At 39.7% G+C, this 27,077-nt stretch overlaps 1 protein-coding gene across 1 annotated transcript in view; it reads left to right on the top strand.

The window, feature by feature from the left end:
• The window catches only part of ATP12A (ATPase H+/K+ transporting non-gastric alpha2 subunit), a 29,198-nt gene extending 5,765 nt beyond the window's left edge, over positions 1-23,433 (top strand). Inside the window, exons 3-23 of the mRNA XM_075603397.1 lie at positions 1,020-1,079; positions 1,495-1,698; positions 2,283-2,396; positions 3,765-3,899; positions 4,815-4,932; positions 5,507-5,775; positions 6,536-6,734; positions 7,607-7,716; positions 7,894-8,028; positions 8,149-8,341; positions 9,796-9,971; positions 10,991-11,127; positions 12,488-12,638; positions 13,372-13,540; positions 14,549-14,703; positions 15,176-15,299; positions 17,504-17,649; positions 19,026-19,159; positions 20,141-20,242; positions 21,804-21,895; positions 22,604-23,433. Coding sequence (XP_075459512.1) covers positions 1,020-1,079; positions 1,495-1,698; positions 2,283-2,396; positions 3,765-3,899; positions 4,815-4,932; positions 5,507-5,775; positions 6,536-6,734; positions 7,607-7,716; positions 7,894-8,028; positions 8,149-8,341; positions 9,796-9,971; positions 10,991-11,127; positions 12,488-12,638; positions 13,372-13,540; positions 14,549-14,703; positions 15,176-15,299; positions 17,504-17,649; positions 19,026-19,159; positions 20,141-20,242; positions 21,804-21,895; positions 22,604-22,632 — 2,952 coding nt within the window. The 3' untranslated portion in view covers positions 22,633-23,433. The remainder of the gene's footprint in view (positions 1-1,019; positions 1,080-1,494; positions 1,699-2,282; positions 2,397-3,764; positions 3,900-4,814; positions 4,933-5,506; positions 5,776-6,535; positions 6,735-7,606; positions 7,717-7,893; positions 8,029-8,148; positions 8,342-9,795; positions 9,972-10,990; positions 11,128-12,487; positions 12,639-13,371; positions 13,541-14,548; positions 14,704-15,175; positions 15,300-17,503; positions 17,650-19,025; positions 19,160-20,140; positions 20,243-21,803; positions 21,896-22,603) is intronic.
• Positions 23,434-27,077: the final 3,644 nt, after the last annotated feature.

Here is a 27,077-nt window from a genome sequence, read left to right as displayed (position 1 = left end):
GGCTTCATGGGGTATGACAGAAATACAGAAACACAATATTTTATGCAGTGTTTGTAAGCGCGTTATCTGTTTGCAATGGATGTTGAGCGGAAGTGGCAAATAAAATTAGTTAGAAACAGGTAGCCTAGCGTGAAAATTAACAGTAGAGACACAAAAAGCTATTCTCTCTTGAAATGCAAAAGCAGCCTAGACAGTAACGAGAGGTGAGTGGGGAGTGGGGTGGGACCAGTTAGCAGCATTTTAAAGATGTTTTCCTCTTTCTCTGTACTTCACTCTCCCACACACGTACTGTACAGTGAATGACCTTACAAAGTCTCTGTAGTTATGCTTTGCATTAGGGTTAAGTGGCTAGTGCCGGCAATCAAAAATAACCTTCCAACTTGAATTAACTAATATCTTGAAAAACAGAATAACTCTTTTCTTTTTTCCATCTCCTGTATCTCACAACAACTCGAAGCTATTGCACAGAGAGGACCACTATGGTCATCCTTGTGTACCAAGTTTGTCAGCTTTACCATACCCACCCATGCGTAGTCCTATTCAGCATTGCAGGATATTCATTAAGACGTTCCCATCCTGAGCTTAACATTCAGATTTAACCTCTTTGCTGCCAAAGGTGCATGCAATACACTCATTGCCCATGCATTGCTGATCCCTCCGGCAGACAAGGGATTAACAATATGCTTTAGTATTTGCTCTGTGTATTGCTCTGGAGTGTAGTGTGTGCTTTCTTATCATTTGGACTGAAGTAATTATGAGCAATTTCAAGAATGCGTTTTTAATGTCTGAGTGCATGATTTCTCCAGTAGAATGGGTTTCAGGTGCATTTAAATACAACTCGGTTAAGGTTAGCGCATTGATTCATGGCATTGTTTGGTAAGGGCAATAGTCGCAGGCAACCGTCTTCATTGTTACTCAGCTTAAAGTTATGTAGTAAATGTTTAAAATTGTTCCTAATATAAAATAATGCCCACCTTATTAGCACTGTACTTATATATTTGCTTTCATCTGGCTTTCAGGAAGACCACAAACTTGATATTGAAGAAGTGGAACTAAAGTATGAAACAAGTCTTCTTAAAGTGAGTGATGGAAAGGACTATCGTGCACACCGAATCAAACAGTAGCTCGCCGTGGAAGCCACGAATTGTGTACACTGAACTTTTAATTAGAACTTTGTATATCATGACATGACTTACACGGCAAAATTACTTCCTACCTTCAATCTCTGATTTTCAAAACACCTATATCTACTAGATGACTTTTATCACGGGGAAACATATCCACTGCTTCTTTTCTTGGTGGGGGCTGAATGTAATGTTATCTGGTCTTGATATAAGCAATTCTAAATGGTCCTTTGTTTAAGATAGAACTGCTACTTTGTTTGTACAATATTATAACAATATAATAAAGGTCTAGTTCCCAGGAAGGAGCACGTGCCAACCATATTCCTTTCAAATTGATTATCATAGGTGATTCTTTATTTTGTACTTCTAGGGTCTCACCAGTGCAAGAGCTGCAGAGGTTCTGGTTCGAGATGGTCCCAACTCACTTACACCTCCAAAGGGTACTCCTGAAATTATCAAGTTCCTTAAGCAGATGGTTGGCGGCTTCTCCATCCTTTTGTGGGCTGGCGCAATCCTCTGCTGGATTGCATATGGGATACAGTATTCTCAGGACCCCACCATAGCCAGGGACAATGTAAGCATCAAAAAAGATCAAGCTAATTAGAGACGAATGTCTCTTTGTCAATAGTTTGTGTGCACTTCATGCAATGACTTGTGTAACATGCAAATGTTCTTAATAATTCCCTCCCAAAAATTAAACCTTTCAACTGGAAGAGTGTGAGTACTACACATGGAAGCTATTGTTTTCAGCAGGGATGTTACACATTAACGACTGAATGCACCAATAATCTGTATAGCTGCATTAAATATTCAACTATGTCCACATAGTAAAACTTATATATACCACCAGCATCGCAAAAACATCTGTTTTATACGATGCTCCAGGCACAGGAGATAGTGCTAGTGGATTCATGAACTACGGGTTTTGAAAGGTGCCGTATACATGTACTGTATCTACTGATCTTGAAGAGTTGGCAAAGATTTTGACAGCCTGCACATGTTAAGCTCAGTTAATATGCCAAAGTTCAGCAAGCGAATGTAATTGCCCCAGAACAAAAGGCGGTGAGCTACTTCAGTAGTTAAGCAGATTTTCTTGAAACGTACATGTTTTATTTCAGATGTTTGCTTTGTTGACTTGAATACTTTTTCTTGGCACAGCTGTACCTGGGTGTTGTCCTGGCAGCAGTTGTCTTCCTCACTGGCTGCTTTGCTTATTTCCAGGAAGCTAAGAGCACGAACATCATGGCTAGCTTTAATAAGATGGTTCCACAGGTGAGTGGCATTGTTTCATCTCCTAACATTTTGCTACCTTCTTGTTTGGAACTCGTTTAGCATTATCTACATACTGGAGCTACTTTTCAGACACTCAATAGTTACATGGACACCAATGAAATACAATATATGACATTTTTGGTGGAATTCACTGAACCAAGTTGGCATACGTTATCTAGCCCTTGTTTGGACAATATGACACTGCAGCGTTTGGATGCAAGTGCATTAAATGTAATGTATCTCTGACAATTATATGTATCTGTAGCAGGCCTAATCTGTCATGGAAGTGAATTAATGTTGAATGATTTGGAGTCCTTCTATAAAATAGCACTTTTTATAATACTATTTATTATTTATGCAGTTTATAGGATAAGGGTATAAAGAAGAAAAGCAATAGTAACAAGACCACTTTTGAAACAGTATTTCAATGTCTTAAGTGGTCAATAAATACCGCTAAAATGGTGCATTGCTACACAACTGAATCACGTATATATTAATAAGGGTTGTGGCACCTTATTCGTGTGTAATTATGGTGCATCACGTAAAGAATTCCTAGAATTATGCAGAACCATTACTGTACTTGCCACTTAACATTGTAACATATTTTAATATTTTAATATCTAGTTATAACATTGTAATGTTTTATTTAAACAATATTATACTATTATATTTTATTATAAAGCACTAGTGTTACAGTATAAACACAACGTGTGTTTTTTAAATTAAAAGTCAATGTGGTGACAGGATATATACAGTATGGCCTGAGCGATCTTATTTTATATGCTTAAAAGCTATTATTTTATAGCTATAGTGACAGGTTCAGAATCTATGCAATATCCGACATGTGTGTGTTTAAAAAATAAATAAAAAATCAGTTCTGTAGTATTAGATAATACTTACTACATTTTTTTAAAATTGTACTCAATGCCATTTTAATGAGTTTTAATAGCATCCTTTGTTTTCTATAGAAGGTTTTAACACACCTCCCCAGCAGAATAACACTTTCCTGTTTGATCATTTGTTGCCAATGTTCCCAGCAGTTTGAGCTGCAAACTGTAACAATAGATACTGTTACCATAGTAATATAAGAACACATTGTAGCTGCTGAGTTACATTGACCGATGGATTGATATGAAACTGAAAGGTGGCCATTTAGTGAGCACTGGAATGCAGGATCTTTGTTGATTGATCACGGGAGAACAAATCAATTGGCAGCTTCGGTAATTAGTTTCCAATAAAAGTAATCAAAGGCTGCCTATATTAAAACATTTCTATTTAAAGTGCCACTTGGATTGCCTCTTTAAAAGATTGAGTTATGTACTGTAGCACCTCTAAATGATTGTAAATGTTTGTATTGTACTGTTCCAGCAAGCGATTGTAACTCGAGATGGAGAAAAATCGGAAATTCTAGCGACGGAGTTGGTAGTAGGAGACCTTGTGGACATTAAAGGAGGAGATCGAGTCCCAGCCGATCTCAGGGTTGTGTTCGCTCAAGGTTGTAAGGTAATTGGCAGTTCTAAAGGATATTTCAACCAGTACAATCCCCTCCGTGCAAGGAGGAGCCCTGCTATTTATTGCTCAGCAGTAGAGATGTGTGAAACATTTGAACTTTGCAAAATAGGAAAATTTTGGGTGTTTGACAGAAAATAAAAATACACAAGGTAGAACTATCTTTTTTTTTTTAGTGATTAACGTTTCACCATAAAGTTGCAGGAATATTTCATTTCAAGATAACCTTTTTTTAAGAAACAATATCTAAATTTCCTAACATAAAGAAGACACAATAAATTAGTGGTAAAACCTTTTTGTTTTGTTTTTTAACTGGAACTCGAAGAGCTGATATCAAATACATGTTATCCTACAGTATGACAGTGAACAATTTGCCTTTATTTCTTTGGAGGCAAGGTGTTATAATTTACTGTGTCTCACAAGCAAGCTCATTAAAAAAACTAACTTAGGGGTATATCCAGTAAGCGTGGTAGCCATGATCTTATTAGTGAATATGTGTTAACTAGTAGTAATGGCTATTGCATGTTATATCCCATTGTGCTATATATTTATATCGGTATATTTCATTACTTTTGGAGTGATTGACTTTTTAATATAAAATAAATGCTTTGGGACAGAAGAGAAGATAGGTGCACCTGCTAAATTGTATTAATAAAAACTCACTTTATAGTTATTGAAAAAGTATGTTGCATCGCATTTGGACAAAAGGGAGTTTGTTTTTGTATTAATACTATACAGGTGCTGAACCTGCCATCTTTTTTGTCCTGGACAATTTTGTTATGAATTTAATTCTTATTATCATAAAGGTTTATTGTGGAGTGTTTAAACTCAGAATGCCATTAGCATGGAAAGATGCAACTCTAAAATCCCTATATTTGAAGTGACAGACATATTTGCCTTTATCTGCAGGTGGACAATTCCTCCCTCACAGGAGAATCAGAGGCTCAGCCCCGATCTAATGAATTCACCAACGATAATCCCCTTGAAACAAAGAACATTGCATTTTACTCAACGACTTGCCTGGAAGGTAAAAAACGAAGCTGAGATTCCAGGTGTAAAGAACACACACAGTGTGGTAGAAACATTAAAAAAAAACCTCTAGATTACAAGCAATATTTATGAGTCTGTCCTGTGGCATTTTGGCACTGGAAGACACCTTACAGCCCATCCATGTAGAGTAAGGTGTCTTCCAGCGCTGGAAGGATTCCCATGGCAGAAGACTAAAGGCTCAATTATACCAAATGCTGCAAGGCGGCAGCGCTATTCTGTGACATCACCCAGCGCTGCCGCCGAGCAGCATAGTGATTATAGCAGGGAGCCGGTGGAGAGGAGGCGTGGTGGTGGCGTGACCGTGAGTGGTTCACCCTCATTGGCAAGAACCACTCACGTGACGGGGCCATTGCCAGCCAAGAACAAATCTGCAGATCGCGCCAGGAGACAGCTGCCCTGCAGCTCCACATGGTGCGCACGCCGCAACAAATATGTGCGCTGCGATTTTTTTGTTATGTTGTATTTCAGGCTTACAGTATATCTCAAATTAAAGGCTTCATATAGACAGCAATCTTACCAGAGTCCCTTCAATCTATTTTCTTCTCTTTTAGGTGTAGCTAGGGGTATTGTAATAAGTACCGGTGACCGTACAATCATAGGTCGAATTGCTTCACTGGCTTCTGGAGTTGGTAATGAGAAGACACCCATTGCAGTTGAAATTGAGCACTTTGTCCACATTGTAGCAGGAGTTGCTGTGTCTATTGGAGTTATTTTCTTCATCATTGCTATGACCATGGGCTACACAGTTCTCAACTCCATCATCTTTCTCATTGGGATCATTGTTGCCAATGTACCCGAAGGACTCCTAGCTACTGTAACTGTAAGTCTGCTCCTAGATCCTCATTATGGTTTGTGCTATGTATATTGGCACATCTGTCTGCCATGCTACTGTACAATACACTTGTATACACCTGATGATAGAAATAATTAGTACAAACAAGAAGCTTTATAATAAAATACATTTATTTCAGCTTTCAGTGTGGCATACACACATCTTGAGACCTTCCCGAAATACACATACACAGCTTACATTGAAACATACACACAATACTCCTTCACATGCAGCCAGCGCACACATTGGACTTAAAGTTCTTCACAGTCCCTGCCTACTCCATCTCAAACATCAACACGTATGCTAAGGGTTAGAAAGGTTTGTACTGCACATTTACATAGACTACTAAATGCTGAAGCTCAGCTTACCTGTCCCCTGGTCACGTAAACATGTGAGTGGTTGCTAGAACTGACAATGAAAGTCGGTTAGTTTAAGGAATACTTTAGAATTCTCCCTTAGCTAATAAAGAGTACTACACATGTGCTGTAGAAGCAGAGTTACATCTCTAAGTATCTCTTAAATAAACTAAACTAACTTAACTTAACTTAACTAAAGAAAGGAATCAGTGTAGATATTATCCCAACCCAGTCAACCAGCACAATGTAAAAAAGCAGTGTAAAATATTTAGGGCATATTTACTAAGATGTGCTATATGACAAGACACTTAAATGGACCATAAGGTGTTGTCCAGTGCTGGAAGGTACATCTTTTATATATGGACCTAACCATGACTAACTTTGTTCCTCAGGTAACTCTTTCTCTAACAGCAAAACGCATGGCAAAGAAAAATTGTCTAGTGAAGAACCTGGAAGCTGTGGAGACACTTGGCTCAACATCTATTATCTGCTCTGACAAGACCGGAACCCTTACACAAAACAGGATGACTGTAGCCCATCTCTGGTTTGATAATCATATCCATTCAGCTGATACTAGTGAAGACCAAACACGTATGTACAGTATACCAACATTGCCAACCAACACAATAGTGAAAACCCTGCCCCGTGTTTCTTATTTTCAAACCAAATCCGAATTTTGGAAAAAAAAATGTATCCATGTCCACTTGCCATACAATTTAATGAATTAAAACTAATATGTTTGAAAGAGGCAGCAGCCACATAATTTCTTATGGCACTGCCCCAGTTTTGTATGGATGGACACCCTCTCCAAATGCCATCCCAACACTTTCATGTATATCTAATATAATCTATCTATATCAATGTCTTGTATAGCACATACTGTTCACAGAGCGAACCCTGCTCCTATGTGTATATATATATATATATATATATATATATATATATATATATATATATATATATATATATATAAAAATGTAAATACAACTGTATGCTCATCTGCATGTCTTAGACAGGTCTGCAACCCCGCCTTTCCCCATTATCACCCAGCACACAGCACTTCCACTGCAGCAAGGGATTCTGGGAAATGACATGCAAATGAGCACACTTTTTGCTTCAAAAACCATTTTTAACATGGTTCCCTATAGGCTTAAGCTTGCTGCATGGTCACAGCTTTGAGCACAGCCAGAGTTAAGGTGCATACCCATATATATATATATATATATATATATATATATATATATATATATATATATATATATATATATATATCCAGCTTTACTCAAATATGCCAATATCAGTTTAGTAATGGCTGGCAACGTTTTTTGCTTATCCAGCCCTTCTTCCAAAGTGTCCAAAATATTATCATTAATGAATATTGTGAAGTAATTCTAAGAGTAAGAGTACATAAAGCATCGTTATCCTTTTCTATTTTAATTGATGTGAAAAACAACTTTTTTCAGACCATTCTTTTGAACAGACCTCTGGAACTTGGAATGCATTATGCAAGATTGTATCTCTTTGTAATCGCGCTGAATTTAAAGCAGGGCAGGAGACCATCCCAGTTATGAAGGTATGTATTACATACCCATTCTCTATGCACTTTGCCTGCAGACCTTTTACAGTACTGCATGCAATCATTTATGTGAACGAAATAAATATTTTTGCTCAATATTGTAGAAGTTAAGTGCAGGTTGGGATAGCCACACATAATTATATCGCAAAGATAATTTTTTTTTTCTTCCTGCAGAAAACTGTGGTGGGAGATGCTTCTGAAACCGCCCTTTTAAAATTCTCTGAAATCATCACGGGGGATGTCATGAACATTAGAAGTCAGCACCAAAAAGTGTCCGAAATACCTTTTAATTCCACAAATAAATTTCAGGTACAGTCTGACTTTCAGTGAGATTTAGGAGCTTTCTAGTATAATTTCTCTACCTTTTGTTCCTTCCTTGTTATGCGGAGTCATTAACAGAATAAATGTAAATTATCTGTTTGTTTACAGCTATCTATACATGTGACTGATGATCCCAATGATAAGAGGTTCCTGTTGGTCATGAAAGGAGCACCAGAGAGAATCTTAGACACATGCTCAACTATTATGATTGGGGGCAAGGAGCAGCCTCTGGAAGAGACAATGAAGGAATCCTTTCAAACTGCATATATGGAACTTGGAGGACTGGGAGAGAGGGTGCTAGGTAAGAATGTATTTCAAGACACATTAGAAAGGAATGCTAATGTTCAAATGGCAGATAATGCCAAAATCATAACATAACATACAGTATTATGTAAAACTAGGCATTCAAAATGGTGCATTGTCTTATCTATGGGATTAAGCACACGGTATAATAATAAAAATAAGCACAAATTAAATCAGTAAAAGCACACCTCTGTTCTACTAAATACATTATACAGTGGACGTGCACATCTTTAATGCACTGAAAGACCTGCTTCAGGTCTCACTGGCATCAGTTTGTGATCTTCCATTGTTTCATTCCATATGATATTCAACAAAGTACAGCTCTGTGTAGAATGTTAGTGACCTATAAAATGTGTCAGTATTTTTAATTTACTGTGTACAGATGCAGCGGCCGTTATTCGAACATTTCACAGCGCCGTTTTCGTGTGCGCTGCTGTATTCCATGCGGAATTCACGCCGCCAATTACACCAGGCACACCTGTGTTTACCGCGGTTGATTTGTTTGAATTTCATGGATTCTGATTTCTTTGGGTGCAATTATTCGCGTATCCGTGGCAGAAATGAATGAATTGCAATGTGTACAGTACTGTGCTACTGTGTCAATTTGCAGGTGTTTAAAAACCAGAACACTAAAATACCATTTTCTGCACTCGATAAAAACACGAGTCAACACACGTCTTAAGGCGGTACGGTTGGAAGAAATCACGCGCCATGACATGGGTATTCCGAGGTATACAACGTGTGAAATGTTCGAATAACGGCCGCTGCATCTGTATCTCAACCAACATTTTGGAAGTTTTACAATTATGCTACATCATCCTGTACATACACTATGGGGATGTTTGTTGGTGGTGTGGGTTGAAAACTTTATTTCATTTGATAAATATTGGTGTGCCTGTACTCCTTATATATTACTGTTTTATCTATTTAAACAGTTAATAAAGAAAGATGTTTAAGAAAACTTTTCCATGAATAGTGAAAAAAAGAGAAATCTGTCCCAAGAATGTGCTTTTTTACAGTACTTAAACTTCTTCAAGGACCAGGTCCTTTAATAAAACAAAAATATATTTACCTTCGGTCTAAAGTAAGGGGTCTTCGGAGCTGAACCACATTAATTTCAGTTCTGGGAGCCCTTTGCTTCCAGAGATACATAGTTGTACAGGTGCTGCCAGTATCTCTGTTTAGTTTAAATCTCCCATGTCACCTGGATCAATAAGAAGCCGCAAGAGATGACTTTGCGGCTTCTTATTTGCCAGCGAAAATAGGCCAATACGAAGCACCATATTAGGTGCCCAGCCAGAGCTGCTACCAGGGGTACCTTATAATAAGACACAATATTATTTAGAAGCTTAGCATAACATCCAAGAATGTGTTGTAGAGTAAAATACTCCTGTTGCCTCAAGAACTAGTTTACCTTCCATCATTATTCATTTGAGTCATATTTTGTTGCAGGCTTTTGTCATCTGTATCTTCCTGAAGATGAATTTCCAGATTCATATCCATTTGACACAGAATCAATGAACTTCCCAATCACAAATCTTTGCTTTGTTGGGCTCCTGTCAATGATTGATCCACCTCGGTCAACTGTGCCAGATGCTGTTTCAAAGTGTCGAAGTGCAGGTATCAAGGTAGGAATAAACATAATAAAATCAGGAGCTATTGAAACCGTGATTATGAGCATATATCAGACATATCACAGAATGTGCAGGGATGAGTAGCATGTTTCACTACTGTTTTAATAAGAGGCAAACCATTTGTGTGAAAATCAGAACCTACCAGAATAGAACCAAATCTAAAACCAATACCCTTAAGCTTTTTAGGCCCAGAACCAGTGCCTATCGCCATGTGTTTTTTTTCTTTCCATATTTTCTATGAATTATTTTAAGTTTTTCAGTTATATTATTTTAGTTTCCTAATTAGTTTTATGATTTAGTTTTACTTATTTTAAGCATTATTTCATGCTTTCGAGCTTTGACAATGACCAAAACCATACAGTACATTCTTAGAGAACCAAAATCACGTCTAAAAGTGAAATATGTCCCTGAGTCACTGATGGTGCGTTAGTTGCACTCACAAGAACCCTGCTAATCTTTTAATGTGCAATAGCAGGTACAGTAGAGATAAATAGAATGTTGTTACTGCCAGTATGCTTCAGATGGACAGGCGGTCATTCAGAGTTCACCCACTTACGTCATTCGGACTGTGTTTCTAATACATGAATGTGCTCTTACAACATTCTACTGAATGGTTTGGAAAGATATGCACTATAAAGAAAAAGATGTACTTACAAACCAGCCATATGGGAATCATTAGTTTATATCAGAACAAGGAAGACTTGCACATCAGAATTATTGTATTTAAGCTTAGAAGCTTCACTGAAACTGCTAGTTTTTAGATGTACCTATGGAGGGATCACCCAACTTCTACAGATTATACGTTCATTTCTACTGATCTGATACAAGCAGGACAGGATTAAATGGGTCTGTAAGGACTTGCTCCTTTAATTATTACAATGGGTCCTGGTATATTGACACTTCAATTTCTTCCATGTACGTAGTGTATGACTATTGTGGGTAATAGTATACAGTAATTCAACTCTGTTGGTGGTTTGTTCTGTTAAAATCATGTATTTTCCCCCTCTGCCTAGGTTATAATGGTCACTGGTGACCATCCTATCACTGCAAAAGCAATAGCAAAAAGTGTTGGTATCATTTCAGCTGGTAGTGAAACTGTAGAGGACATTGCCAAGCGCTTAAACATTTCTGTAGAACAAGTTGATAAACGGTAAGAACACATTATATGTAACGTATATTCCCAGGTTCATTTGTAGTCTTTATAACATAGTTTTAGTAATTTTCCAAGTGTTTTCCTGTTTTAACTCTGTCTCTCTGAAAAACAACTTCATAATCCCCTCACATGTATTCCCTCTGTTTCTGTAAGTCTCCTAAAACATGGTACCACTAAGGTGTACGGCTCTCTTCCTCAGGACTTCGTTTCACACCTTTGTTTACTTTTAGATATAATTTACCTATCGCAGTGAATTCAAGTCAATGAAATGTAACCTCTTTGTTTGAACTAAGCAAAAAAGTGATTAAGACTCTCAGAAAGTGATTATTTCAGTAGAAACTCATGGGTTGATGCAGCGATAGGTATGGGAACTATCCGATGCATTCCCCTCTTGGGCACTGAAATTAATGGAAAATGAATGCGTCTATAAGAATAAATCGCACTGGACATGGGCATAAATAAGGTGGTGGTAAAAGGCCACAGGACCATTTATTAAGCAAGAAGTTACTTAACACAGGGGGAGTTATTTATCAAAACAAAATAAGTGCAATTATGGGGCAAAACCAACAGAACCAGATGTTTTAAAGAAACAATCTTATTGATTTCAATTGATCTATAGATCTTATTGAATTAGATTGTTTCTTTGATACATACCGTGCAGATTTGTTGACAATGAATTACACCACTTGATTCATATCCCACCGTATCTTTAAATTCAGAGTGTAACATTAACCTCTCACCTCCAGGCCATAATAAACTCACAACTTAAAATTGCCAATGGCTCAGCCCCCAGCAAGGAAACTAGATAGTATAGTAAAAACCATCATAAATGAGTTAACAATTTCATGAATGAACAAACTAGAACTTAGCGCGACTTCCCTTGTGTTGCGACAGGTTAAACCATAGCCTCACCCCCTAGAAAAAAAGGGGGCTGGGGCGAATAACTGAACTATCCCATGATATAACCGAAATTCCCCCGTTGCCCGAGATCCTGTTATAATTCACTATATTCCGTCTTAAATTTGCCCTTATCCATGCACCGTCCCACCCTACCCAATCACCTCTCACCTGCCCAGCAATTGACCACCAGCCAATCCCCTGCTTTCCCAGAAAAATTACCCAGAAACAGGCCATCTAATAGAGGCTGACTAAACCTAACTAGGTAACCTGGGGGGCATCTCTATTTCCATGTCACCTCTCTGCCAATTGCCCCGGGGGCTTTCATTACTTCCCCTAAAAATCAGAGTAGGTAATATTTGAAATGTGAATTGCTTTTAAATTCTAAAACATAACTGGATAATTTATATGGTTAAAGTCTTCATACAGATTTACATAGTGTATGTTTTTGACTCTACAGTGAAGCAAAAGCAGCAGTGGTGAATGGTAGTGAACTGAAAGACGTATCTCCAGAAGAACTGGGCGACATCTTATCCCATCATGCGGAGATTGTCTTTGCTCGAACTTCCCCCCAGCAAAAACTGATTATAGTGGAAGGTTGTCAGAGACAGGTGAGCAAAATCTTAGCTACTCCCCGGCTTTAATATAAACAATAATAATTCAGATACAGTATGCCTCTATAAAACAGTAGGTGCTTTATTTATTTCATTATCCACATTGTAAGCAATGTATAAACCTGTGAATAAAGCAAAATGAGTGTAACATTTGCGTATAAAACCATAGAGGTTTATAAATGCAATGAATACTGTGTGGCATTAATAAACACACTAAATATGCACAGTAGTAAACCACATAACACAAATATATCATTTTTAGCATATTCAAATTTAGGAAAAATTCTGATTGTCTCTAGGAAACTATTTGTGTAATCCATCACTTAGCTGTCCTACACTTGCCCTCAGCATAATAATTAACAGAGGAGTATTCTGACATCTGAGATGTTAGCATTATGTGAAGTGCAAAGACTTCCCTCTGTAAGACAACATTGCTTCCAACAAGTAATACAAAGAAACAAAGTGCTGTCAATATAATGATAATACTTTCTTTTAAATGAAGCATTGAGGAGTACCAACTAGTGTAAATCACACAAATATTTTGTCACGTTTTTAATCCACTGCATACACTCCCATGTCAAAAGACATATTATTAAGCACAACTTATGAATGGGGAAACCAGTCATAACAGTGTGTAAAGTATAGGAAATTTGCAATGGTAAACCACCAGGAAGCCGTTCTTGTTACTACTATACTGTAGGTCATGCTGATCTGGTACAAACTGTTTTAGAACCATGTGGTTGCTGTGACTGGTGATGGAGTCAACGATTCTCCGGCTTTGAAGAAGGCAGATATTGGAATTGCTATGGGAATCGCAGGATCTGATGCAGCGAAAAATGCAGCAGACATGATTTTACTTGACGATAATTTTGCCTCCATCGTCACTGGAGTTGAAGAAGGTAAAATGTGTGACAAATTAATTTTTAAGCATTATAACTTTATTTTAAATTAAGTTTACTTGTTTTTTTTTTAAATAATTTATTACTACATTATTTCAACAAGTTACAGAGTTTTGATCACTTTTTTTCCACTCGGGTCCTTATCAGTGGGTTTAAGTTTGCAGTTTTACATTGCTGCAAAAAGAACAGCAAACTCATTAAATGTAGTGCTGTGTCTGCCAATTTTTCTCATAATGCCCAAAGGGACAACACCCTGGATTTCAGTCAATTTTCTAGTCATTTCAGCAATGTTATGTTATACAGTATGTGACTAAATATTCCGTGCGTTCCAAAATACCTATTTATTTTACTAGACAAACATTCTTTCTTAAATCAATGATTGCCAATATGCAGCCCTCTTGTAGGGAGCAATTCATCACCTTTAACAGGGGGATAATGCTATATCAATGGAAACATTACTGAAAACAGTGGCTCCCAATCTTATTTTGCTTAGCACCCCCATATTTACAGAACATATCTTCCCGTGCTACCAATTGTTAAAGTCAAGAAATCTACGTGTGTATTGTATAATATGTTTCATTTTTCTATAAGTCTTCATTATATTATAATTCTTGTTCATGTGAATATTATACTTGTTTTCTCTTTCACCTCATCAATATCCCTGGAGTCAGAATATGTTTATAGAGCACTGAGTACCCTCAGTGGCACTTGTACCCCAGTTTTGGAACATCTAACTTAAAAAACAAAACTTTTAGTTTCAATTCCACCAGCGTTTAAACTTGCATAAAACACATAACTTCTCTGCTGAACATTCAAGTATCGAGATACAGTGTTAGACCTCAATTAGACCTGCTGGGCAAGTCCTGCCATGTCATTTGATTCTTCAGTATCCCTGACACCTTTTTGAAACTATGCCGGTGAAAGGTCTTGTTTCCTTCTGAGTAATAGTGTTAATACAAAGTATACAGTCACTATCTTTGTTAATGTTGTCTCTTCTTTGTTCTACAGGACGTCTCATTTTTGATAATATTAAGAAATCCATTGGATACACCCTGACTAAGAACATTGCTGAGCTGTGTCCTTTCCTAATCTATATCATAGCCAGCATCCCTTTGCCAATTGGAACTATTACCATCCTTTTCATTGACTTGGGTACAGACATTGTAAGTAATCAAGGTGCAGTTGACACTAAGCCACTAGCGGTCAATAATATGAATGTGTAATTTGGGGATACTTGACATTATTGCCAGTTTATTGTGTTCATTTAAATTAAAATGGGAATACCAGTTAGTATGTCGGATTGAGAAGATATAAGATGATGTGGGACATATGTGGATACCAAATATATTTGCTGTGGCTACTCATATTGGAGATGTACACGCTGCACATTTTTATAACAGCCATTGTCACACAGCTACAAGGTTGAAATCTGTAATGGAGAAACACATTTCTTCTGCTACACATGTGTGAGACCAAGTCCAAATCAGTGGCAGTCACAGTTGAAAGGTCTGTGTTGGGAGGACGGGTCAGCAATGCAAAGCACTGCTAGTCCCCGTGACAGCAAAGTGATTAACATGTATAATAATTCAATGAAACCAGCCATATAATTCTATGTGATGGTTAATTTGGTTGCAGATCCCATCTGTTTCATTTGCTTATGAGAAAGCAGAAAGTGACATCATGAACAGAAAGCCTCGCAAAAAGAACGTGGACAGATTGGTGAACCAGCAGCTGGCTTTGTATGCATACCTTCAAATTGGTATGTGTTTTCGCCCCCTCGTATTTCTTATTTATGTTTTATTACAGAAAGACGTTTGGTGCTGTGGTGTTCAAAACAAGCATATGGGGCCTAATTTAGTAGCTCCAAAGTGTGTAAATGAGTGTTTTCATCCAGGGTTCCTAGGAAGCCTGGCGTTCTCTGGGTATCCCATGTAGGGTTCCCTGCTATTTTCGTCATTTGAAAATTGTATCAAATACAGAGGAATTTACAATGTATCTGATCTCAGAAACGCTATTAGAGAGGGTTGGGGTTCCTTACAATGCATCTGGCCACAGATGTACTATTAGAGAGGGTTGGGGTTCCTTACATTGCATCTGATCTCAGATGCACTATTAGAGAGGGTCGGGGTTCCTTACAATGCATCTGATCTCAGACGCGCTATTAAAGAGGGTCGGGGTTCCTTACAATGTATCTGATCTCAGACGCGCTATTAGAGAGGATTGGGGTTCCTTACAATGTATCTGATCTCAGACGAGCTATTAGAGAGGGTTGGGGTTCCTTACAATGTATCTGATCTCAGATGCGCTATTATAGAGGGTTGGGGTTCCTTACAATGCATCTGATCTCAGACATGCTATTAGAGAGGGTTGGGGTTCCTTACAATGTATCTGATCTCAGACGCGCTATTAGAGAGGATTGGGGTTCCTTACAATGTATCTGATCTCAGACACGCTATTAGAGAGGGTTGGGGTTCCTTACAATGTATCTGATCTCAGACGCGCTATTAGAGAGGGTTGGGGTTCCTTACAATACATCTAATCTCAGACGCGCTATTAGAGAGGGTTGGGGTTCCTTACAATGTATCTGATCTCAGACGCGCTATTAGAGAGGGTCGGGGTTCCTCAGAATTTCACTTAGGGTTCCTTAGCCATAAAAATGTTGGAAACCACCGGTTTAAAGAGTCCGTTCCAATTGGCTTGGCATGCTTCGTTATGCTCTCAGCCGTTCTCACAGGTCCAATCCATGTGGAAATGACTTTCTTTAGAAGCGGTTTCACTCCAATCCAACCGGTTTGTCAAAAAATCTTCCAGCTTGTATTTTTGGGACGACAGCTGCATTTCTCGTAGCTCGGTGATGCAAACCCGCTTCTAAAAACTCGTATTTTTTTTCACGCAACCTCCAGGGTGGCGAGATTGGTATTTTGAGTTCCATCCCGAACCTGAAATATGGGGTTTGCTGAGAGAGAGCAAACTTTAAAACAGAAGTTTCTGTTTGATTTTAGTAGTATAATTATTAATGATAATATTAATACAGAGGTGTCTACTGTATGTACGAAATCAAATGTGGTGCAATTATTTGGCAAAAATGCACCGGATATATAAAGAATAGGATCACACTGAAATCAATAGGATTTTTTTTTATTTGATAGCAGCTTTGCCCCACAATTGCTCAATGTGTGCCTGGGTACACAAAGCTCAGAAACATTGCGATAGCGACAATTACTGCCATTCATGTGCATTGCTCATTCTTTTGCTTTTCAGTTCTTGCCAGAAATAAAATAGACACCCACAAGGCTTATTCCTCCATTTGTATCTATTTTCAAATAGAGATACAGTTGGAGTCTGTTTAATACCGACCAAAACACACCTGAATAACTGCATTTTGAAACATGCTTGATATAAAAAGATTACACTTCTTCCGAATCCACCGTGCCTCTTTATTTACAAGTTCAGACAACATCCTCACTGAGTTCACCTATGACAGCATCTCAATGTGTTCCAAGATTTAAGAAAATATTGGCTTTACTATACAATAATGCTAATTAACCGGGCTCATATCACACACACATGTTCAGTTACACTGTTAAAGGAATGTAATCATTCAGCAAGCACTCAGACTGCAGCTTGTATGAATATGTTAGCCCTCATGCTCTGTCTGAATTCACTTTAATGTCCACTAGAATATGGAGAATAAACCTTGTGCTGCTATTTAGTAATCAGTTGGCTTTTCTGTTGGTAATATACAGTGTAGATGTTCAATTGACCACATTTATTTTGTCTTCATGAATAGAATCTATTATGTAAGCAATTACGTTATACAATACATTGGGTATCATGCCCCAAATTTCATAAACATTACTAAGTTGTAAGATATCTTCTGATCCATTCACAGCATTGCCGTACAGTATGCTGTATTGGCATGTAAATACTTTGCGTACAAACCATACTTTCTCCTGTCTCTAGGAATCATCCAGTCTTTTGGAGCTTTCCTGAATTACTTTACAGTCATGGCTGAACAGGGATTTTTGCCTTCAAAACTGCTTGGTATACGAGTACCCTGGGAAGACGTAACAAATCAGGAATTGGAGGACAGTTATGGACAAGAATGGGTAAGAATAGTGAATATTTGACTGCTCCACCTAGCTTGCCATTGCAAACCTAAAGATACTATTTCCAAAGTGTGCTTAGTGTGAATGTGTACATAACCAGTTCTTCCAACATTGGGTACATGACAGTAGGTGCTGTTCCCTTGTCAATTTGGGATACTGACACTTACAATTGAGCACCTCCCATAAAGGCACTGTAACACATGCAATTATGTGCAAAGATTATTTCACAAATAAATCACTTATAGTTCTGGATTTTTTATATGTACTAATATGAGTCGCTGATTGTCAAGCTGCTGTAATTAGCTGGAGGTTTCTGTTCTTCAACCAGAACGAGTGCTCCAATCCACAGCGCTGATGTACAGGCAGAAATAGGTACACCTGATTTTTATAGTTACAGGACATAAAAAATCGGTGCAGTGCCTGCTAATGAGGTACTATTGGAGGGTATGCATATCTGAATTGAATTCTGCATTCCAAAAATCTTTTTATCTGGATATTAATGTGTTAAACAGAGTGAGTGTAGTTCCCACATAGAAACAGTGTATACTAGCTTTGTCACTATGTACATTAACATCAGGGTACATACCCATTAACATTTTGGTACTTGGTCACAATTTGTTATTTAGTCTCTTGGTATTTTGACACATTGCTCTGATACTGAGATAGAATGGCAAGTATATACATACCTTGTAGACAGACTCTGTATAGATTCTTACATTTGACAAGCCATTATTTCAATAAAAGGACATAAACTAGTTTATATTGAGATAGTCATTTCTAACAATAGACTATAATTAGTCGTGTTTACCCTATCCTCATACTAGAGGGTCTCCGCACTACTCTGGGGATTGTAAGATATCACTGCATATATTGATCACGCTGTAATATTTAATTTATGTAAAAAAAATTGTATTTTATTTTAATATGCTGATCCATTACTCAATAGACTCTATGAGATATTATATCTCAGGGATACATTGAGTCCCTATTTCATATAATATTATATATACTAGCATGAGTGCAACTTTTGTGGTCACTTTCTGATCCTTCTAGGATCAACCTTGTTTATAAAACGAACCCCATACAGGTACATGCTCCAGTACTCGATAACCCCTGAGATTGTTGTATCTGCTGACTTTTCTTACAGATGTAGAAGGCGCTATTACACCCGTTAACGCGTCAGCAGCTCACCAATACTGCTGTAAATGGCACATGCAAGGAAATATTGCATTTGATTGGATGGGGCTGCGTTAAATCTCGCCCCAGCGTTAACCCTGCGCTTTAGCGGCTGTGATGACGGCTGCTGCATCTGTATCTAGACTTAAGCCTCCACTAATAATCCAATTCGTGTGTGACCTGTGATATCATTATTACAGACCTTTCATCAGCGCGAGTTCCTGGAATGGACTTGTTATACTGCTTTTTTTGTCAGCATTGTCATGGAGCAGCTGGCTGATCTGTTGATAAGGAAGACACGCAGAAATTCCCTCTTTCAGCAGGGATTTTTTAAGTGAGTTGCATCTGAAGATAATGCAAATTACATTATGCTGAACAAGTTTGATATTGAGCAGAATCAGTTTTTAATTGGTGTATCAACTGCCCGCAGAGGGAACCAGATTATAGGGGTGGCAAAAATATTATAACAGGGCTTGCTCTTATTCATATATTAACAAGATTATACATGTTTTTAATTGATGCATATATTCATATATGCATGCACGGCCACTTCCAAATACAGTACATACATGCATACACTTTTGCGTGTATGCAGATATACTCATACATATACTGACAGATGCAGAGCAAACTGACTTAGATAGACACAGACATACATGGATAGACCGAGAGCAAACTGCAGGTACACACAGCCTGCCAGCAGGAGTCTCACAGTTATTGCAGGACACATGGTTAATGTGGATCTTGAACACCCACCTGATGCTGGCACCCACCAGAGATTTCCCTGGGGACTCACGTGGCAAATCTGAGCCTGGCATCACTAGATGAACAGGCTTTAAATAAAAAAAACTATTACCTTGCAATGGTCAAAGAAACAAAAGTTATTATCGGTTGTAATCTTGATAAGATAATTGGCCATCTTTATTAAAACGTGCCACTCCATAAGACACCTTCATAACAGCTTAGAAAATATGGCCCCTTATAGTCTATTGAAGTGGTCATGGCATAGCACAGGAGTGGCCAACTCCAGTCCTTAAGGGCCACAAACAGGTGAGGTTTTAAGTATACACCTGCTTCAGCACAGGTGGCTCAATCAGTGGCTCAGTCAATGACTAAGCCACGAATTGGGCCACCTGTGCTGAAGCAGGAATATCATTGAAACCTGATCTGTTTGTGGCCCTTGAGGGCTGGAGTTGGCCACCCCTGGAGTAGCAATTCTTAGTAAATATGATCTATGAACTCTGACAGTGTTTACTGCTGAATGTAGTGATGCTGTAAATATCACGTAGCTAACTCTTTCCCACATTTTTTGCAGGAATAAGTTCCTCCTGTTTGGTTTGGTTTCGCAAGTGGCCATTGCAGCATTTCTCTCTTACTGCCCCGAGATGCCCTATGCTCTGAAGTTTGCTCCACTAAGGTAACAGCTGCATTCTATGCTGCTGCCTTCTTTCTTGAAATCAATGATGAAGTTACTAACTGGAAGCTCCCTGTCATATAAACGCTTTCCTGTGTGTTTGTGAAAGGCGTTAAGTAACCTTCTAGTTGCCTTACTCGGCTCCCTGCAGAGCACTACATATGATGAGAACCCCCACTCGCAAAACAGTCACACTGCACCCCAATTACACTGTCACCACCAACAATTATTTAAGGGCTTATACCTCAGGAGTCCTAGGCTCGCCCTTTCTCACTTCGCCATCCAACCACCAATTTATCAAAACGTGTTAAAAAATTAGGGCAATCTCTACAAAAGGCACTAGGTTCAATTGTAGCTCAAAAGACAGTACTTAATAAATGTTAGATTTATTGTTAAACAAGGTGTACAGTGCTTGTTAATAAAATAAAAAGGAGTCAAACAGAAAACCTACTGTATATATCCCCCGCGAAAGTCTTGTAACCACAGGCTTAAACCACAAGCCTGTAATGTTTTATATCACACGTCTGTATTGCTCTGCGGCTGATACTTTACACATCATACATCGACCTTGGCCCCCTGCAGACGCACTTATCAGTACCCCTTCCTACTGTCTCTGTACGTTCTTGCTACTTACCAATTAGGCCTTTCAGAAAAAGGGTTAACCACGTGGGTGCTGTACTGCACATGAGCTTTAACTATTAACTGGCTGTATCCTGACAATCAGACTCCTCAATCTGTAAATGACACGGAGTGGTACATGTTGCTGATATTGTGAGAGGGGACGTGTTAGCTTCTTGGCTGTGACTGTGTTTCGGGCCCTCCTGGCAGTGACATGGCTAAGGTGCATGTGAAGGCTGCGGCCCCAGCCTTACCTGCAGCACACGCGCCTGGCGACTTGGCAGTACGCGCACTGTTTAAAGCCGCGATCCGCGGTCTGTAGCGGAGCTCTACAGGAGCCATGATGGGGGGGTGCGGCCATAGTGGGGCATATCTGCCCTTCCATTGGTGCGCGCCGATCACGTGATCGCTTCACAGCACAACAAAGTTCTTGTCTTCCCTTCCAGCGTACGCATCACAGCGCTTTAACACGCCCACGCACACACACAGCCACTGGGGCCTGCCCTAGAGAGGGCTGTGCTGTGATGTGTGGCACGCATGCCGTAGCGTGCGCCGCAGCGGCCACTGGGGCCTTCCCCATAGAGGGCTGTGCTGTGTGGCACTCATGCCGTAGTGTGCACCGCAGCGGCCACTGGGGACCTGGCCTAAGCATGTGGATAACTTAAGACTTGCTTGCTAAACCAGACATGGGAGTCAATTATACTGTGATTTGCCAACAACCTCATTTTTAACACACACATTTTACATGTATTGACCTAAGTGTACAGCGGTGTAAAGAACAGAGGATTATTAGACACACAATTTAGTATTGAACATTAATGAAACTAGTCATTACAAGAAACCAAGCAAGGTTAGATAAATACTGATAAGACGCTGTGTGAACTACTGTATGTATTGGATATATTTCTGCAGCTAACATTTTTCTCCCTCTCTGCTCTTGTTGTAGGGCTCAGTACTGGTTCGTTTCAATTCCCTTTGTTATTTTAATCTTTGTTTATGATGAAATTCGCAAACTGTTCATCAGACAATATCCAGGAAGTAAGTAAAAAGTTGGTTCTTTGGAAAGTTATTATGGGACAATACCTTTTAAAGCTATAATGCTTAGTATGAGAGTTTGACACATTATCCTCATTGCATTAATGCACCACCATAACTTAAGCCAGGGGGGCGCAAACTTTTTTCCCTGCGCCCCCCTGACGGCTGTCCCCTCGCTCCCGCGCCCCCCCCAACCCCAACTTACCCGCGCTCCGGCGTAATGACGTCACGTTGCCATAGCAACGTGACGTCACATGACCTCGCAGCGTCATTTTGACGCCGCGTTGCCATGGCGACGCCGGGAGGAAGCCGCCGGAGCCACGGGTAAGTATGGTTTACAGAGGCCCTGCAGCTCCCCCGGCACTTAATTTAAGTGCCTTCGGGAAGCGCGCGGGGCCTCTGTAAACCCCGCGCCCCCCGTCGGCAGTCTCGCGCCCCCCCTGGGGGTCGCGCCCCACAGATTGCGCACCGCTGACTTAAGCCATTACATATGTACTATTTGGTCCTAATTAAATATGCTGTGAAACTGTGTTCTCCACACTGAATAAGATTTTAGACTCATTTATTTGAGTGAGCAGAACTCTTCCCCAACACTAGGAAGTGACTTTGTAACATACTGAAATGGTGGGAGGGTACATAGGCATAACATTTTATAAACCAATATTTAGAAAGTCTTTAAGCACTCTTACACTCTTCTCCTTTCCTCTACAGGCTGGTGGGACAAGAACATGTATTATTGAAATTCTCTGGACTGCTCTTTACCTTCCTTGGCAGTGTGGCCTCTTGTTACTGTATGACATCAAAAGTTATGCTTGTGTAAAGTTCAAGCTGCAGTTCAAGCTGCCGTTAAAAATATATATATATATATATATATTTTTACCCATTGAATACTGTATGTGCGTCAATACAATCTGCACACTAACAAGTGAGTAGCTAAGCTGCAGATCGATCCATTCTCCTGTAATCGACTATAATAGATCGCTTGCTCGGGTTATTTAATTCAGTTCTTGCACAGCATTTTGGGCAATGTAGTCCAATAATATTGAGTGACTGGGCAGTTACTAGATATAATTGGTGCAAAGCTAGAGACAGGACGGAGCCTATCAGAAGGGGAAGGGGCTGTCACTTTGGAAATGCTTCCTACATTAGAAACATTAAAAATGTCCTTGAAAACATTTTTTTTTTCATTTTTTTTAAATGCAACTATTTTCTCATAGTACAGAACTGACATTAAAAAAGGAGGATATTGCTTGAACTGCTGCTTTAATATGAAGCGTGAAGACATTAGAAAGCTAAAACTCCTATTTGTTGAACAAATCAGGATGACTGGAAGTGTATTGTAAATGTTATGTATAAAGTCAAAGTATAAGAAAAATACCTAATTTAACAAAAAAAAATTGAAGATGTAAAAAGAACTGGATTGCACTAATTTTGTACATGGAGTACTCACAACAAGTAACTGTACTGTAGGTTTTCTGTATATATACCTGTTATCTTCTGACCTCTACAGCTGTACAAAATAAAAGACCATTTTCCGTAAAGATGTATCCTTCCTTATTTTACAAAATCGAATTTGTACTCACAATACATTAGAGTAAATTATGGGCCTTACAGTATTTTCTAGGCAGCGACAACCCTTTCACTTCTAAGTTAAGTACCTTATGCCTTAGTACTGTTTAGTAAATATGGACTTTAACCTTAGTTAACTTCATGCTGATAGTAGCACTGCATTCACTAAGGACAACAAAGCAATTGTACGACATGTTTTCTCCTGTAAAAAGCATAGTGCCAACTAAATTCAATGTGTGATAATGATATTCAGATTATATGCAAATAGAGCATTATCGTGCCCTATGCACAAAACTCTGTTAAGGTTAATGCTTGGCAAAATAACTCTACGTTAGTATGGCAGAGCAAACCCTGGCAGTACTCCCATCCAGTCACTCATGTACAGTAGGGCTTTTGCAGTGTCTAGATGGGTTTAACGCCAGAGATATGTATGATTATTTAACCAACACTCCAGCAAAAGCTATTTCAGGGTCTCAATAGGAGTAACTCCAAGACTTACATAGCAGCACGGTATGCAAGTTAATGTCAAGTTAACACATTCATAATGCAATGCTTAGCCTATGCTAATGAGCGCAATTATTGCTGTTATTTGTACGTATAATTAGCATAGTGGATCCGATGTTAACTTAAGGAACATAACACCTATTCCTATTTTAGGTAGTCACATGATCTGCCATGTTTTAGTATAGTTTAGCGATTTCCCCATCTTGTAGATTTAACTTGGTTTGTGATGCCTTTTAATTGATTGATAGAGGGAACATTTCAACATTTAACAGGTCTTTTTTTCTGTGTATGTGTTACGGAAGACCGGGATCATACTGTACATTTATCAAAACAAGGTAAATAAATCAATTGTAATTTATTCGGCACAAATTCGCTTACACACAATGATACACAAAATACAGACAAAAAGACACAATTACTTTGGGACTGGGGTTGAAAACTAGACTTTCCTATGTGCAGGGAACTCTTTGGGCGAGGGTTACCCTGACCGGGGCTTAGCCTGGAATCTCCTGGAACCCAAATCGGCATGAAATGCCACACGCCACCGGTACGTTCTCTTCTGTGAGCTTGGTCCCTCCTGACCGCGAGTTACTCCAAATCTCCTGGAACTTAAATCAGCATAAAATCCCAGCCGCGTCCACTGCAATCGTTTCTGAGAACTTGGGCACAAATGTCGGGACTTAGTCTCTGGCGGGCAGGCTTTTCAAGCTTGAAATCGAAGCCGGTTACTCTGCTATGCGCGCAGAAGCAACTTTGAAAAGCCCGCCCGCGCTCTTACTACCGGAGAACAACAATCTGATTGGCTCACAGATTCTTAAATTCACAGATTCTTTCATTCAAAAAACTCAGCAGCCAATCAACGCGTGGGAAAATTCCCAAGCAACCAATCAGAGCCAAGCCGACTAGAAAAGCTGGGTCAGTTAGAAATCTGAAATTGTGAGGGACATGTGAAAGCTTGCCACCTTTCTCCCTGGCTATCTCAATGCCACCCGCTGGGACAGGCTCCACCAGGTCTGGCAGAGCAAGTTGCAGCCCGGATGACTGCCATTGATCTCTGGACCTGGTACTCTGCCTTTCCCCGCTGACCAAATGCGATTCTCACCTCTGGGCATCCTCTGGCTGCTTAGAACTCCGATGTCCAGCAGACTTACCAGCCGGCGCCTATGGGTTAGCTCGGGCTGTCTGTTTGGACATTGGTTCTGTATGTAAAAAGCACAGTACATTTTAATAAACTATATTTTACTATACTTCTGAGTCTTGGGGAATATGGGACAGAAAGAGAAAAATGTTGTAGTTATATTTCTATTTGCCTTATTCCCCACACACTTCTTCTTGGACTCAAACTTGACTCTCAGAGTCCCCCCTCAATCTTATATACGGTTGGGGTACCCACAAACCCTATACTGGTTATGGGTCACCTGGGCACTAGCTGGGGTACCACACTTAACCTAGGATTCCCACAGCTACAAGAATATGGGTTTTATCCCTGTGCCCCATTTTCCTTTCTGGGCTGTGCTAAAGCAGGGTACCCTAGTGGTGAGTGTCACATGCGCTTTCAAGGGAAGATATTGCCGGGACAATGTGCCCACATTTATCCGAGAATCAGGCATGATTCCTGGGTACATTTATGGGGAACAGACAACTCCGGACCCCAACCTCCTAGGCACATTCTGTCAACGGTTCCTCTGCAAAACTCCCCTTGAAACTCATACCCTAGCAATCCCTGCTTGCTGGCATGCCCATAAAGGGAAACACAAAAAGTACTTTTATTACATACAATACATTGGCATGGTACAATGTTACTGGGCCCAAGAGCTAACTCTCTTGGACCCTTATACACGGATCAGGGGTAACCAAAATGGACGTAACCTTTATTTGAGAGCCTCATTACCCCCTACCATCACACCTCCCCCTCAAGATGAAGTCTCTGAGGCAGTTACCTCATCAGGTATCTCTGCAAGCCTGGATGTCCTTGTAGCTTTTGGGTCGCTGGGGAATTCCTGTCTGGAGACTCCATAGGAATTACCATGCTTACTACCCTTCTTATGCTGTGTGGTAAAGTCACACTCCTGAAGGGCAAGGCTCCAGCGAAGTAACTTGCCATTCTCCCCCGACATCCTTTCTAACCAGCTGAGGGGATTGTGATCAGTGACCACAGTGAATGACCTGCCACACAAATAAGGCTGCAGTTTCTCTAGTGCCCATACAATGACCAGGCATTCTTTTTCAATAGTGGCATAAGCCACTTCCCTGTGCAGCAGCTTTCTGCTCAGGTACACAATGGGGTGTTCACCCCATCCTCGCCCACCTGGCTGAGTACAGCACCGATGCCATAGTCAGACGCATCATTCTGCACAAGGAAATGCTTGCAGTAATCGGGTGCTGTCAGAATGGGAGCACTAGCCAGTGCTGTCTTCAGTGCCTGGAATGATTCCTCACAGGCAAGAGACCAGGCTAAAAGAACCGAGAGTCATTTCTGTTAAGTCAGTCAGGGGTTTGGCAAGGGCACTATACTGAGGGACAAACTTCCTGTAGTAACTAGCGGTGCCTAAGAAAGCCATGACCTGTTTCTTGGTTTGGGGCACTGGCCACTGCATGATGGCTTCTACATTAGCTGGCTCTGGCTTCAGATGTCCTACACCCACTCTGTGCCCCAGATTCAGAACTTATGTCATACCCACTAGACACTTGGTATTTTAAGTGTTAGCCCTGCTTCCCCAATTCTCTTCAGCACCGCTGCTACATGCACTAAGTGAGTTTCCAAAGGAATTACTGAACACAGCTATATCATCCAGGTATGCCCTTGCTAAATTCTGCATCCCTTAAAGTAACCTACCAAGTGTTGGAAGGTAGCCGGGGCATACTACATCCCGAATGGCATAAGCAGGAATTCATATTAACCACTCGGAGTAAGGAATGCTGATTTCTTCTGTGCCTCCTGGGTCAGAGGGATTTGACAATATCCTTTTGACAAAACCATAGTGGTCAGTTACTTTGCACCCGCAAGCTCATTTAATAGCTCATCCATTCGGGGCATGGGATAAGCATCTGACACCGTCTGAGCATTGAGCTGCCGGTAGTCCACACAGAACTGAGTGGTTCTGTCCTTCTT

This window comes from Ascaphus truei, chromosome 6, assembly GCF_040206685.1.
Source record: "Ascaphus truei isolate aAscTru1 chromosome 6, aAscTru1.hap1, whole genome shotgun sequence".
In the NCBI taxonomy this organism is placed as follows: domain Eukaryota; kingdom Metazoa; phylum Chordata; class Amphibia; order Anura; family Ascaphidae; genus Ascaphus; species Ascaphus truei.
Note: the sequence above shows the minus strand (reverse complement) of the source record. Positions and strands in the feature narration are given on the sequence as shown.